Source organism: Nansenia antarctica (genome assembly GCF_963989245.1).
Source record: "Nansenia antarctica genome assembly, chromosome: 4".
Lineage (NCBI taxonomy): Eukaryota > Metazoa > Chordata > Actinopteri > Argentiniformes > Microstomatidae > Nansenia > Nansenia antarctica.
This window is the reverse complement of record NC_137689.1, coordinates 15,469,851-15,485,284: the sequence shown is the minus strand read 5'-3', so window position 1 is coordinate 15,485,284 and position 15,434 is coordinate 15,469,851. Positions and strand designations below refer to the sequence as shown.

Below are 15,434 nucleotides of genomic sequence, written 5' to 3'. Positions count from 1 at the left end.
TTTGGTCTGATGATCTGTTCTGTATCAGTTATATCATACTAATGACCTTGTGCTCTTTAATGAACACTACATAATGATTCTTAAGCATATCGTATGTCTGGTCGATGGCATTGACTACATTGTTGTCTATTTCCAGCTATGCTACAGGCATGACTCAGCCTCTGGGTAACCCCTATGCAAAGTCTCCGTCAGTGAGGAACCCGTATGAAGATAGTGCACCACCTCCAGACCGTTATGATGATTACATGAAACCAACACACCCTCCAACTAGACAGAGCAGCATGATGGTGAGTGATGGCATGTCCCTATACAGTAACTGATATACAGTCAACTGTTATACAGCACGAAAACAAGAGCAAGAAACATTATCTAGAGTCATTGATGTAACAGCATTCTCAGCATAGTTGCATTGTTACACATTGCATAGTGAATTCCATTGTCATTTGCTTTCAGCACAACTCAAGCGTTCAAAGTCTAAAGATCAATGTTACTCCCTAGGTCAACAGAGCTTTTTCGGTCGATTATTCCTCCCCTTTAATAATTAATTACAATTGGTATTGTATTTTATATCGTTGGAAAGCCTGATTAGTCACCTTTACAACGAGGTACAACTTGTAAGGATCATGCATTCGTGGAATGAGCAACACAGCTAAACGTGTGGGTAGCAGCCCCCCAAAAATTGCCAAAATCCTCTGCAATATTCTTCGGTTGGTATTCACTGAACAGAACTTGTCATCATTGAAGGCAATCTCAATATAATAATATAAATACAATACCAATTGGTATTATTAAAGGGCAGGAGTAATTGACCAAAATAATGTTTCAGAACTTTTTTTGAGAAGTTTAGAATGCAGGTCTGTTCTCAGATGAGGCTTATTCATATCTATCTTCCAGAGAGCCGTTATGCCTGAGTTTCCTGCAGCGCGTTCATCTTCTCCATCCTACGCTCCAGACTACAGCTCCAGGGCACAGTTTCCCCGTGCCCAGATGGGCAGACCCTATTAGGACAGACCTTGAGCCAGGAAGCAAAGGGAGCTCATCTCATTTCACCAGCAACTTTATAATGAACATTATTTCATTAAAACTACACTAAACAACAGGAACCAGAGATGTTTTTACTGATGTGCACCAACATCAGAGATATTTTTACTGATTGACTAATTTCCCCCCACATCTATGCCTTATTTATTTCTAAGTGTATATTATTTTATGAACGGGGTTGCATCCCAAAATACTTTCTAATCTCAATCGCAGCCAGTCAGTTGTGTTTTGTCTGAGGCTGTGGCTTTATTGTTAATTGTATAATCATTAAGTAACTATTAATTAACTACTCAAAAGGTGGAGTTATGCTTCGGGGTTTTGTCACTGGGAAGGCAGCAGGATGCAGACTGCTATTACATTTCTGATTTAGCCCTACTGACTGATTTTAGTTTTTAAATAGTTTTATTGTTTGTAATTTTAGGTTAATAGTTTGATAAAATGTTTACTAATAAAGATTACAGTATAAAATGTGTTGACTCCTTGAATCATTACTGTCTATTCAAACTGAAATTCATGACATTAGACCGCATGGTTTCAGAGGGTAAGGGGACATACAGTGTCCTGAATAAGTGTTGGAATTCTAGCTCTATACTCCAGCTATTTGGATTTAAAATCATTAAATAATAATAACATTTTTAAAAAGTCACCTTTTATTTTAGCCTTTATTTTACCATTTAGAAATAAAAGCTCTTTATGTATGTGGTAATAATAACCCTAACCCCCACTTGAAGGAGTCAAATTGTACTTGGACAAATATTCAAGTACGGTACTAGTAGTCTAAAAGTTAGTATTTGGTCCCATATCCATTGCATGCAATAACTGCATCAAGCATTGGAGTGAAGATCTTGTTGGATGCATTTCCAATGTTTTGGATCAAGTCTTTCTCTGTGGTGAGTGAGAGGTGTCTGTACAAAAAGTAGTTCTGAACACTTCTGAATTCATTACGATGCAGCAAAGTTTATGAAAAACCACGAATGAATCATGAAAAATGATAAGTGAGAAAGTTAGAGGCTAGACAAAAGATATGAAGTTCATGGTTACTCATGATTAATGAATGCCATTTCATAATCATGGCAGCATCAGAATGTATTCAGAATTGTTCAGAAACATCTCTTACAAAAAATTGAATTCACCATACACTCAATATTGGGCAGGATATTACCCAAAACACACAGCAAATGCATCCAAGTGAATTCTTCCAAATACTTCCTTAAATGGAAGGACTACATATATAAAGTGCTTTTATTTTCTAATGATAAAATAGATATGTATGAAAATACACTAAAATAAAAGGTGACTTTCTGTACTTCATCATTTGATCTCAAATCAAAATGTGGGAGTATAAAGCCAAAACACTTATTAGGGTGTAATTCTTTAACTGCAATAATAACATTATATTATAATTGATATAATGTGTAACATGTAACCCAGGTCATAGTCCTGCAAAATCAATTAGCAAAAGTATTCTTTCCAAAAGTACATTTATTTTTTTCTTCCAGACATGAATCACTCTTAAATCAACAAACAAAATACAACTTGATTTCACCTATAGGTGAATCGTGGGATGACATGGCATGTCAGTAGGTGGCCTTATTGTAAATGGAAAAAAAACACTGTCACAATTCGTAATAGGATATCCACCTGTTCACGTACTCACTGTTACTGAATTAGTTATACATTTAAGATAAAGTTTCCATAGTGCTTTTGTCATCATCAGTGGAGGACATTACACAACACACATGGCTTATGTTGTAGCGTAGGAAACATTCTTGCCATGCCTTCATCTACCCATGTGGTTTATGTGAGATTGATTGCGAAATCACACCAACCATGATAACTATGAATTGTTATATATGGCAAAAAAAGTGAATATCAAGAGTGAAAGGAAGTAGTAAGTGCAGGTTAACAATATCAGGAGATCTCTTTATTTATTGAATGACCTTGAAAACAATGCAATGGAGACATGAGAATAGATTCCATAATCCGATGTATGTGAAACACTCCTGATAGTGTGAATATGTCATAATTAGCTCTGGGCAACATGATTTTACCAAAGCATACATGGAAAATTAACCCCCCTGATTGTTTGACAAACGATTATTTCAAAGCATAATTGACAAATGCAAGAGTACAAAGCTCAGCTGTCCACATCCCGTTTCCATCTCATGGAATACAGACTATGGGGTTTGTTTACATCTTAAATTATACTTGCGTCTTTCAATGCATTTGAACATGATCTATTTTCATTACTTATTGCTAGCAGTACTACAAATTATACAAACACTGTTGCCAGAATGTTTTACCCCATGGTCAAAGTGAGAATACAACCAACCATCACACATGGTATTCATTTAATCAAAAGTACAGCATCATAGTAGAGATACTGCATGGTGCATTCCAACAAATCCAGAATTTAGCAAACCTTGAATCCATTAAACTACTGAGAAAATACATGATATCAGCAATGTAAGTGGATTCAGGATGTATATTTCTGATTTGTATGAATTGCACCTAGGAGTACTAATGGTAGTAATTTAATGACTAGTAAGGTTAATAAATAACAGAACAAGTATGAAAAACAATTGCCATGATTCTTTACCACATATAAACCATTTTCCTGCTCTATAGTGAGAAGAGGATTACTCTGGATAGTGAAAGGGGAAACGGGGTGACAAACTCTACATTAACATGTCCTTGTGATGTCGCATCGTGTGCTGGCTCTTTTCAGAGGGCCTGCGGAAGCCTTTCTTGCAGTAGTCACAGCGGTAAGGATAATCCTTAGTGTGGATGGATATGACATGCCGCTTGAAACCAGAAGCGTCCGTGGAGCTATACTCACAATACTGGCACTGGTACACCTTCCGCCCACTGTGGGTTTTCATGTGCTTCTTCAGTTCCACCTGATGCCTGAAGCCCCGTCTGCAGCGCTTGCACTTGAAGGGCAAGTCTTTGGTGTGGACGGACAGGATGTGGCGGCTGAGCGTGAAAGGGTCAGGGGTCTTGAAGTCACAGTGGCGGCACTGGTGCAGCCTGCCACCTTTGTGAGTCTCTGCGTGCTTTTTGAGCTCAGAGGGCCGGTGGAAGCCCTTCTCACACAGGTCGCACTTGTGAGGGAAGTCCTTGGTGTGCACAGAAATGATGTGGCGCTTCAGGTCACTGGAGTTAGTGCTCTTGTGCTCACAGTGTGGGCACTGGTGGGTCTTGTGGCCTTGGAAGATCTCCATGTGCCTCTGCAGTTCCCGCTCATCAGGGAAGGCCTGCGGGCAGTGACCACACTTGAAGGGCAGTTCAGCACTGTGCTTACTCTTTATGTGGGTCTTCAGGTTGGACTGGTCTGCGCAGCGGAACTCGCAATGTTGGCAATGAAAAGGCTTCTCGCCTGTATGCGTCCTCATGTGTTTCTTGAGTTCAGAGGGGTGGCGAAAGCCCTTAGCACACTCTACACATACATGGGCAAAGTTCTTGCTGTGCACAGCCAGCAGGTGGCGATTGAGCAGTCCCTGCTCAGCTGTTTCATAGTCGCAGTACTTGCAGTGGTGCAGCTTGGGCTCCTTGTCACGGAGAATAAGCTTGTTGGAGCTAAAGGGGCTGTCTACGCAGTAGCGACGTGTGACCTCAGTGAACTCTGGGACCTTGTCATTCTTGACGATGAGCTTGTGGCCCTCCAGGTGATTGTGGAAGTTGACCTTCTTGTTGGTGGTGAAGTCACAGTCTGTGCACTGATACTTCTTTTTGAACATGTGGTCTGGGTGGTTCTTCATGTGGCGCTTCAGAAAGCCTCGCGATCTGAACTTCTTCCCACAGATGTGGCAGGGGTACACAGTCAAAGGCTGGCCATCTGGGCCGATGATCACAGCTGAGGAGAAGTGTGGAGAAGACATTTTAGGATTTAATTTCTGCAAGCTTCTGGAACACGTTTGGTTTAGTTAAGACAAAGTATTAGACCCCATACCTGTCTGGCACTGACGTGTCTCTCCCTTCTTCTTTTTCTTGATTTTCTGTTTGAGAGCTCTACTTGTACTCAGGCTGTCGCTTATCTTCAGGTAGTGTGTACCTGGGCTGTTTTTGTTCTCCTGCCTGGGTTCCAGGTCGTTACCTGGGGGAACACAAGTCATTTTGAAACCCATGTCCACAGAACATCCGCCAAACATCTTACAATAATTCAACTGTAACTCAAAACACGAAAAGGATCATTAAGGTTTTCATCCAATCAATTGATCTACATGTTAAATTGAATGTACCGTATTTTCCGCCCTATAAGGCGCACTTAAAAGTCCCAAAAAAAAAAAAAAAACGACAGTGCGCCTTATAACCCGGTGCGCCTTATATATGGATCAAAATGTAAAAATTACATGACCAATATTTTTTTTTTTATAATAATACAATGTTTCAGTACGACTGGTAAACTACAAAGCCGCACCGCTTGCAGCATTACGGTAATCAGTAAACGACGGCCGCCATCTTGGAATCTCCGCGAATGCTATGCTTGTGGTGGGTTAACATAATTCACCCCCGGAACTAATAGTTGGGAGTATTGTTCCGTACGGAGGGTTAAGTGGGTGGTACTGAGTTTTAGTTCCTGTTTTAAGTGTGTGATAACAACTGGTTCATGTCTGTCAATAAACGTCTAGCTGTGACATTTAATACGCCGCCTCCGACTCCCGTCTCTCGGCACTACATGCTATTGTTATTCTATCATGTGCTCTGAATGGATGCCGTACTCACCCAACTGTTCAATTCGGACACTCACACCGCTTGCAGCATTACGGTAATCAGTAAACACCGGTGTTGTGCTTACTCACAGTCCCACACCACAAGACCCCAAGTTAAGAAGACTAAACAGAGTTTCCGAGGGAACAAAGTGAGATTCTTGGTGCTTTCAACTTGAAGTTTTAAAGTACCCACTCGATATAATAAACAACAGTTTAACGATCACTAAACACTTATCATTTGTGTATTGGATTCATTATTCTCGTTTGCCGGAGGCTACCGGTAAGGGAGGGTTGATTTGTAAACATACTTTCGTTTTAGCTCGTGTTCAAAAGCAAGAACTGTGTGTTCATCTAGTTATGTGTAGTTATGTGTTTTTAGCATGTCGATGTTCTCCCAGTATGTTGTCATGTTATTAAAATACAGTTTAGACCTTCGTAGCGATGTGTTTTGTTAGCTGTTAGCCGCTAGCAGCGTTTGTTGTGGTTTGGTCAGATTTACTTTTCTCCCATTCAGTGTTTGAGATGAACCAACATTCAAATACGCCTGTCGTGTTCAATCTTTCTCTGATTTGAATGTATGACACATCATTTGAAAGCTTACAATCTGCAGTTTAAGCATGTGTAAAAACTGAAAAAGTACGTTGCACATTTCACCAGGAGCTGTCACATATTGGTTGTTGGTTATAATTGTATAGCCTATTGGTTGTTTTCTGGTGTTGTTTTGCTCTGTTTGTAGTCTACTTGATGTATTTTTATCAGCTGTTAAATCACCACAGCGGTTAATCCACTAATAGAGATAATAGCAGATTGAAAATGCTTGTAGCTAACTACTCTATATCTCGTGGTTGCAGCTATTGCGAATTGCTATTCACGCGAGTCAGCTGTGAATCACCGCAGGTCCTTGACGCTTGTTGCAAAAATGGATGACGAACGGCTGATACTTGAGGTGGAAAAATATATATTTTTGACAGTGGAGCAGGTAGAACGTTGATGGTGACAACGCTCAGGTGGAGCTTGGACAACGGGAAGAGCTTGGAGAGGTGACGCAACGCAGTAGGTGGAGCTTGGGCGTAACGCAACCCCAGTCAAACGTTTGACTGCAGTATCTATTCTATGCGCCTTATAAGCCGGTGCGCCTTATAAGCCGGTGCGCCTTGTATATGAAAAATTTTCTAAAATAGGCCATTCATTGAAGGTGCGCCTTATACTCCGGTGCGCCTTATAGGGCGGAAAATACGGTACCATTTATTATGTATTTATTTTAGACCATATATATATATATATATACCTCTCAAAAGAATTAAGGACTATAACACATGCCCATGGAGGAAAAGAGGAGTTTACCATAGGCTGCAGCCCAGGCTACAGGTACAAAACTCTGATTGTGGCTGGTGTCATCCAGTGATTCCTGGATGGCAGGGGCCTCCTCCTCTCCCACGATCACCTCCATGTACACCTCATCAGCCATCTCTGTGCAGTCTGGTCAGAGACAAAAGTACATTTCCCTGAATCAATTCATATCAGCAGGTGTTATTAAGGTAAAAGGTTTAAGTCCATATTGTTTGATGCATTGCACTGTACAGTCGTGGACAAAGTTTTGGAACCCCTACACCCTTCTATCAGATAACGCACCACTACTCCCAGATAATTGTTGCAATTACTAATGCTTTGGTATTCACATGTTTATTTATTTTATTTGCATTGGAACACACAAAAACACAAAAAAGCTGAGGAAAAAGGCCAAATCTGATATGATTCCACACAGAACTCCAAAAATTGACTGGACAAAATTACAAGTTATAATTGTATTTCAAGCATGTAATGCTCCTTTAATTTATATAATAAATTGTATTTCAAGCATATAATACTCCTTTAATTTGTATTTAAACTGTTGTATGTCTGTGTATACCACAATGAGCATAGAAAAAAGAAGAGCAAAGAATTGTCTGAGGATTTGAGAAACAAAATTGTGGAAAAGCATGGCAATCTCAACTCAAGTCCATCTCCAGAGATCTTAATGTTCCAGTATACACTGTGGGCAATGTCATCAAGAAGTTTACAGCCCATGGCACTGTCGCTAACCTCCCTGGATGTGGATGGAAGAGAAAAATGTATGGATAAAAAACCTAAATTAACTTCCAAACAAATTCAAGCTGACCTGCAGACACAGGGTACAACAGAATGAAATGGACACTATGGTAGGAGGACCCCACAGCTGACACAGAGACATAATTCCAACATCTCTTCAGTCTATCTCTAAGACTGAGGAGGGTGCCACAGCTCTGGAAGACCTCTTGCATCGTCCCAGTGCCAAAGAAGGGACGGCCCAGCACCCCAAACGACTACAGACCTGTCGCCCTGACACCACAGGTCATGAAGATCCTGGAGAGGCTAGTGCTGCAACACCTTAAGCCCCAGGTGAAGGACTTCCTGGACCCCCGGCAGTTTGCATACCAGGAGAGCATTGGGGTGGAGGATGCCATCATTTACATGCTGCACAGGGCCTACACACACCTGGAGAGGCCACAGAGCATGGTGAGGACCATGTTCTTCGACTTCTCCAGTGCATTTAACACCATCAAGCCATCACTGCTGGCTGACAAACTAGCAGTGATGTGTGTGGAGGACTCCCTGACGGCTTGGATCCACAACTACCTCACAGACAGACGTCAGTATGTGAGACTGCAGGGCTGTCAGTCTGAGGTGGTGGTGTGCAACACCGGTGCCCCCCAGGGAACTGTTCTGTCACCCTTTCTCTTCACCCTCTATACCTCCGACTTCCAGTTTAGCTCCGACCAGTGCCACCTGCAGAAGTTTTCTGATGACTCCTCTATCGTCGGTTACATCACAGACGACAGGGATGAGGAGTACAGGGCCCTGGTGGAGAGCTTTGTGCAGTGGTGCGACACCAACTACCTTTTGCTTAACACCAGCAAAACAAAGGAGTTGGTGGTGGATTTTAGGAGGAAGAGAAGGACCCCAGCCCCCATCACCATCAAGGGGGTGGAAGTCGAGAGGGTGGACTCCTACAGGTACCTGGGAGTACAAATTAATAACAAACTGGACTGGACTGACAACACCGAGGCTCTTCTCAGGAAAGGGCAGAGCAGACTGTTTTTCCTGAGAAGGCTGAGGTCTTTCGGTGTCTGCAACAAGCTGCTGCGAATGTTTTATCAGTCGGTGGTTGCCAGCGTTCTGTTCTTCGCCGTGGCCTGCTGGGGTGGAAACATCTGTGCCAGGGATGCTGCGAAGCTAAACAAACTGGTGAAGAAGGCCAGCTCTGTGGTGGGGACCGGGCTGGACAGCCTAGAGGTGGTGGCAGAACAGAGGATGGAGAAAAAACTGGCGGCCATGCTGGCCAATCCCTCCCACCCGATGTACTGCGAGCTGGCGGGGATGAGGAGCAAGTTCAGCCACAGATTTGTTCTCCCCCGTCAAAGCACAAAAAGATTTGGACAGTCCTTTGTTCCAGCTGCACTCCGACTCTACAACCAGGCCCTGCAGGGTGGGGAGACCTGGAGCTGGAACTTTGGAACTTGGAACTTTTTACTTATTGAGCCTGCACTGTTTTATGTATTTTATTGAATGTTTTCTGTCTGCCCTAACTAAGCTGTTTGACAACAAAATTTCCCCATTGGGGACAATAAAGGTTTTCAATCAATCAATCAATCAATAAAAAATCCAGACTGGAGTTTGCCAAAAAGTATCATTCTGGGAGAACGTCCTGTGGCTTTTTGGTAAAGCACATCAGTCTGTTTACAGAAAACAAAATGGCCTTAAAAGAAGAACATGGTCCCTACAGTAAAACATGGTGGAGGTTCACAGATGTGTTGGGGTTACTTTGCTGCTTCTGGCAGTATACAACCCTTGACTGTATACATGGCATCATGAAATCTGAAGACTACCAATGTAGGGCCCAGTGTCAGAAAGCTGGGTCTCCGTCAGAGGTCATGGGTCTTCCAGCAGGACAATGACCCAAAGCATACTTCAAAAAGCACCCAGAAATGGTTTAAGACAAAGCGCTGGAGAGTTCAGAAGTGGCCAGCAATGAGTCCAGATCTAAATCCCATACAACACCTGTGGTGCGATCTCAAAAACAGCAGTTGGGAGCAGTCACCCATCAAATGTGAGTGACCTGGAGCAGTTGGCAAAAGAAGAGTGGTCCAAAATTCCAGTAGAGGTGTAAGAAACTCATTCATGGTTACAGGATTTCAGTATTTTTTTCCCCAAAGGGTGTGCTACCAAATATTACGTTGACAATAATTTTGTCCAGTCCATTTTTTGAGCTCTGTGTGGAATCAGATTTGGCCTTTTTTCTCTGCTTTTGTGTGTTGTTCCAATGCAAACAAAAGAAATAAACATGTGAATACCAAAGCATTTGTAATTGCAACAACTTTCTGGGAGAAGTGGTGCATTATCTGACAGAAGTGCCAACATCTTTGTCCATGACTATGTATTAGAGGAGAGAGTGGTAGGTCAGGTGACTTACTGATCTCTGTATCCTCCTGGGATGGGTCTTTCACAGCCATGTATAACATCTTCTCCCGGGACAGCTTACCAATACTCCCCTGCTCCAGCACTGCATGGCCATTCTGGAAGTCACTCTCTGCTACAATCTCAGTCCCACCTGCACACAGTAGAAGTTAAGAGGTCAGACTATGAATGGGTGTCTATGCATTTAAATCTGTTGGAACCTTCTGAGAGCCAATAGCAGTATAAAACAATAGACTAGCCCTTACCAATGTCCACATCATCATCAGCCTCAGCCTTGAAGATGTAAACTTTGATGACCTCAGAGTCGTAGTCTCCCTCTTTGGAGCCATCCTCTTCCTGCATGACCTCAGCACTGATCTTCAACGGCGTGTCCTCTATGTCCAACTTCTCTCCAACATCGTCCACTGCAGATAAACAGCTGAATCATCATTGCATATTCTCTGATTGGCTGACATAACAAAGCAATTATCTACACTACAGACTGTATATATGATGCCAAGCATCCAAACTCATCATCATCTCAAATTGTATTGTTAATTGGTTGGTATATAATATAATATAAGTGAGTCATTCTGTTGCACTTCAACAGTCTAACAGTTCTCCAGCGTACTGTAACTTACAAGAGATCATCAGGTAGTCCTCAGAAGTACTCCTCCCATCCTCATCATCCTGCTCCTCTGAATCAATGGCCACTCCGGAGTCTGGGATTTCCTCCTGCTCCTGGACAAACGTCTCAGAGTCGCAGTTGGAGACCATGACCTCCTCTGAGACCATCTCAAAGACCTGGTCAGGAACACTGGAGGATTCCTCAATGAGGTCTCCTGTCAGCACGTGATGGTCTGAATCCAGCACTTCCTCAATGGCCACTTCAGCCCCCAGGACTGAATCACTCATAATAATTTCGTCTGACTCCATCCCACCGTCACTGCAACAGATGTCTGGCCCCTCCACCACCTCTGACCCCAGCTCATGCTCAAACGTGATGTCCTCGTCAGTCACCACGTCTGACACCAGCACTGCTTCTGGCACAGACACCACAATGTGGTCGCCATCGATATGGGCCATGCCACCCATACCTGACACTGTCATGGAGAATTATCAACTGTTAGATGTAGGCTCTTATACTATCAGTTATAGTAAGAGTATTGGCTTAAGTTAAGAGTCAAATATCAATTTTGCTGAGCAAAAAGTAATTACTTTATGATTGAGAGACAAGACATGACCTACCAAAATCCTGCATTATCATTGTGTGGGGCATCTTTGGGTCTTGCATTTGAAAGTTCAAGACCCCGCCACCCTGGTCCATTTTCCTTTCCTCCAGTCAGCTTCAAACATAAAAGAGGCAGGTATGAGGTGAGAGATTCATCTTTATCAATTATTCTCTGCTCAAGATCTATGTCCGTGTCAACATAACAACAATCACTGAAAGCATCAACAAGAGTCAACACGTGTGATTTAATCAAATCATCAATAAACCAATCAATGCTGCTTACACCTTTAGAGGCGGTTTCCCAGACACAGATTAAGTCTTGGACCAAATCACACTTTCAATTGAAAATATCCACTAGGATTAGTCTTAATCTGTATCCGGAAAACCGTTAAAATCAAAAGAGACTATGGACTAGAACACACATTACTAAGTATTTTAGAACATACATTCACATTTGATGCTGAGCTCTCAAACCATCAGGATAGTGTTATATTTCTTTTGTATCAGGCAGGGTAGAAAGAAAGACACCTGAAAAGAGAGGAAAATTAAAACAAATGGCAGATACATTAGCTTCAATCTTACCTAAAACATAATAGCTAATACATCATTTTAAAAAAAGGGTTAAAGTTAAAAGAACTTAAACTTAGAAAAACAAACGTACAATTTGTAATTGTTTAGCAGCTATAGGCCAATGTGTTGTTATAGTTTTACTATAAGGTAAGCATTCTAGATATACATTTTAACGGTATTGATTACCAACAGAGAAATGTTTTAATTGTGTCAAAAACGTTCAATGAGTCAGTGTGCATGAGAATTTGAGCAAATCATATAAACTATCCCTTAGGGAGACAGTTATGATAGCTCACATCATAAATAACAACACAATTAATAGGACAGAGGTGAATCCTAACTTTGGTTATGAAAACGCATAAATATTAATCAAAATGCATAATCTCTGGGTGCAACAAATGACGTTATCTTGATGGCTACATTCACACAGACACACTCATTATGCTTAAACTGATGTTTTTATTTGAGTGGCGTTCACGTGACGAGTAGCCTACACTTAAGTTCTACCGCCAAAACTCCTGTCTACTTGAGACGGATGCATGTCGTGATGGAGAACAATTCAACAGGGAATGGGTCACTGTGTGCCAAGACACCATTTAGCAAAACGCTTCATAGTAGTCGTTTGCGTTTTACACCGTAGTGGCTATCTGCAATAAATCAATGTTCATCCTGTTGCACTGCTTAGCCCTGTATGTAGTCCAGTGAAGGCAGAGCCTCGGAGACGCCCAGACGCATTAAACATGGTGGATTCAATGTATCAATGTTCACTAGGCAAGCACTAGCCTGTGGCAACCAGACAACAAAGGCGCGCATAGTTTTTGGCTTGAATTCGCGCGATGAATCTCGTACGACAGAAGCGTGCGAATAGCAAAAACAATAAATGTGTCTAGAATCTCTTCAAAACACGGGATAAAGTCCGTGTTTATAATGTTGTTTTGCAGACAAAGTAGCAAAAGCTACAAACGCGGGAGGGAGCGGCGCTCTGCGACAATCTGACCGCAATGCATATTTCCGCCATGGTGCCTAATTAGCCAGCAAGCTAATAGCATGTGTTAGGAATAACACTAAATTGTTTATAAGCAGTTACGTTAACACAATCGAAACACACGTGTTTTTTTAATATAGTGAACTTAATTGTTAGATAGTCAAACACCGACAGGATTTAGGTAGACGTTTGCTGTGTTAGCTTGCTAGCTAACTAGCCGTGCCCACCATTACTGTTTTTTACAAGTAGACAGAGGAGGCCCTGGACCGAGGCCTTCACAACTAGGCCCCGTCGTTCGGACGCTTTAAATATAACAATCTTACCGAACCAAGTCAGTATTCTCGTTTTTTAATTCCAGTTTTCAAATTCGAGCAGTCTGTCTTCAATCTTCTATTGGAATTAGGTTCTATTTCTCATGGTGCAAATGCGAGGCCTGCACAACATCCTAGATCCTGAAGGCTGTTTTTCAGGCCTGGACCAATCACGCAGCTGGCTGTGGGTTCGGGAGGGTGGGGGTGGGGGAGCAGGGGAAACACCGTGCAGCTATCACTCCTGCACCGCTGGCCCCTGGCCCTTATGTCATGGAACTCAAATAGAAGTATGAAAATCCATATTTTGTATCCATTATAGATGCTAGACAGCCTTGTTCTTATAAGTAGAGGTATATCATAATCTGCTCACTTTGCAACCACTTTCAAACCAGGAAAGAGGCACCCCACCCTGCCTGAAGTGAGTGAACTTGTTGCAGTGGGCCATGGGCTTATAATAAAACACTTTTATGGCCACAATCTGGGATACATTCTGTGGGCATTTCAATTCATCATATACACCCATTGATTCTTGAATAATATATGAAAATGCCTCATGAGCTTAGCACAACTGTTTTATGGTATCATAACCCAGATTAAGGTTTTAGAATTTCATTGTTTATTAACACAAGAAGGTAAACAAAACAATATATAAGTGCTGAATTTGGGAGGGGATCATTTCCCCAGGCCCATCCCTCACCAGTATACTAAAACAAGTGTCCCCGATACTAAAAACAATTCCCAAGGTCTGTCAGCATGTGGATGTTGTAGTATTTGTTTTGTGCTGTTTTTATGATCCTGTGTAAGAGTTTATTGTAAAACTTGTAAAAAATATATATATATATATATTTGTGTATTGTTTAAGGTCTGCTGTATATTTACTGTATGTTGTCCTATGTGGTGTGTACGGTATCTGCTGCTGGAGGTGAATTTTAATTTTTTAAAAATCAATTATTCTCTGGTAAAGAAATGTACAGTTCTATCTGAAGGAAATTAACTGTATCAAGCCTTATACCTTATAAAGTAGTATTGTATGTTGGAAAGATTTTTATTTTTATTTTTTTAAATGACTAAAGTCAAATGCAGATAATTCAAGCTCATACTGTTTAATGTAAAACTCCAAACCACTGTAGTTACTATTAGAGAGTGACAGCATAGTTGATCCAGGGCTTCTGAGTGAAGTAGCATCAGGGATGGAGGCATAGTCCTGTCTTAAACCTAGGGACAAGGCAAACATTCTCCAACATCCTCTTCACAAGAAGACAAATAATTAATGGACATTATGTACAAATTAAAAACATATATATATATATGGTTCCCTAACTCACTCTCCTCCTGCATGCGAGCCATAATCTGGACATCGGTGAGGTCCTGCAGCCCGTTGCCCATGGTTATGGAGTCAGACACTCGCAGATCACTCTCATCCTTGCAGGGTGGTGAACTCAAAGAAAAACTACTGTAATCTGGATTGCCAAGGTATATTGACACTGAGTAAATACAGAAGTCAATCTGTAAGCTATGTTACAGACATGTTCAAGTTAAGAAGTCAAGTCATGTTCAAGTCAAATTTAGAAAGGAGCAGACATGGGTGTCCTTTACAGAGAAGAGTTTTTAGAATTAATTGAATAGAATGTACACAGTTCAAGGGATGGAAGTGAAGATCATACTATACCCAAGCTGTTAATGGTTCGGTTTGTTTTGTCAGTTGATTTATGATGCCCAAGAGAAAGTGAGCGTTTGCAGAGATAGACATTTTCAGGGAAGGCTCCAGGATCTCTATTGAAGCGACTGCTGAAGATACTCCTCCATCTCGTGTCTGAGGGACAGAAGATGGACATTTTGAACAACTACTGCCTGTTCAAGGTATAAAGCAGTATGACCATGTTGTCTCTGTGTTGGTGAAGAAGCCTTGAGTTAACAATGACAGAATTCAACTTTAAATCAATGTCCAGTACTTACTTTGGTCCAAGATGTGTATTAGAGTGTGACATGCCACCTCCATATCAGGGCTGGGGTTGTCCAGAACCTGTCTGTACCACATCAGAGGTAACTCAGTGGTTTTCTTTGCAAACGCTTGTTTTTAGGGGACTCATATAACCTAAGAACAAAAGAAA

At 41.7% G+C, this 15,434-nt stretch overlaps 1 protein-coding gene across 1 annotated transcript; it reads right to left on the bottom strand.

Annotated features, from left to right (window-relative positions):
• Positions 1 to 2,763: 2,763 nt before the first annotated feature.
• On the bottom strand, positions 2,764 to 11,979 carry LOC308154916 (zinc finger protein 711-like). The gene is made up of 8 exons (XM_080528133.1): positions 11,904 to 11,979; positions 11,475 to 11,572; positions 10,868 to 11,329; positions 10,493 to 10,651; positions 10,243 to 10,380; positions 7,098 to 7,232; positions 4,994 to 5,137; positions 2,764 to 4,897 (listed from the first exon to the last, which is right to left on the bottom strand). The coding sequence occupies exons 2-8, from the start codon at positions 11,551 to 11,553 to the stop codon at positions 3,720 to 3,722; spliced, it is 2,295 nt and encodes a 764-aa protein (XP_080384259.1). The 5' UTR covers positions 11,554 to 11,572; positions 11,904 to 11,979; the 3' UTR covers positions 2,764 to 3,719.
• Between the last annotated feature and the right edge of the window lie 3,455 nt (positions 11,980 to 15,434).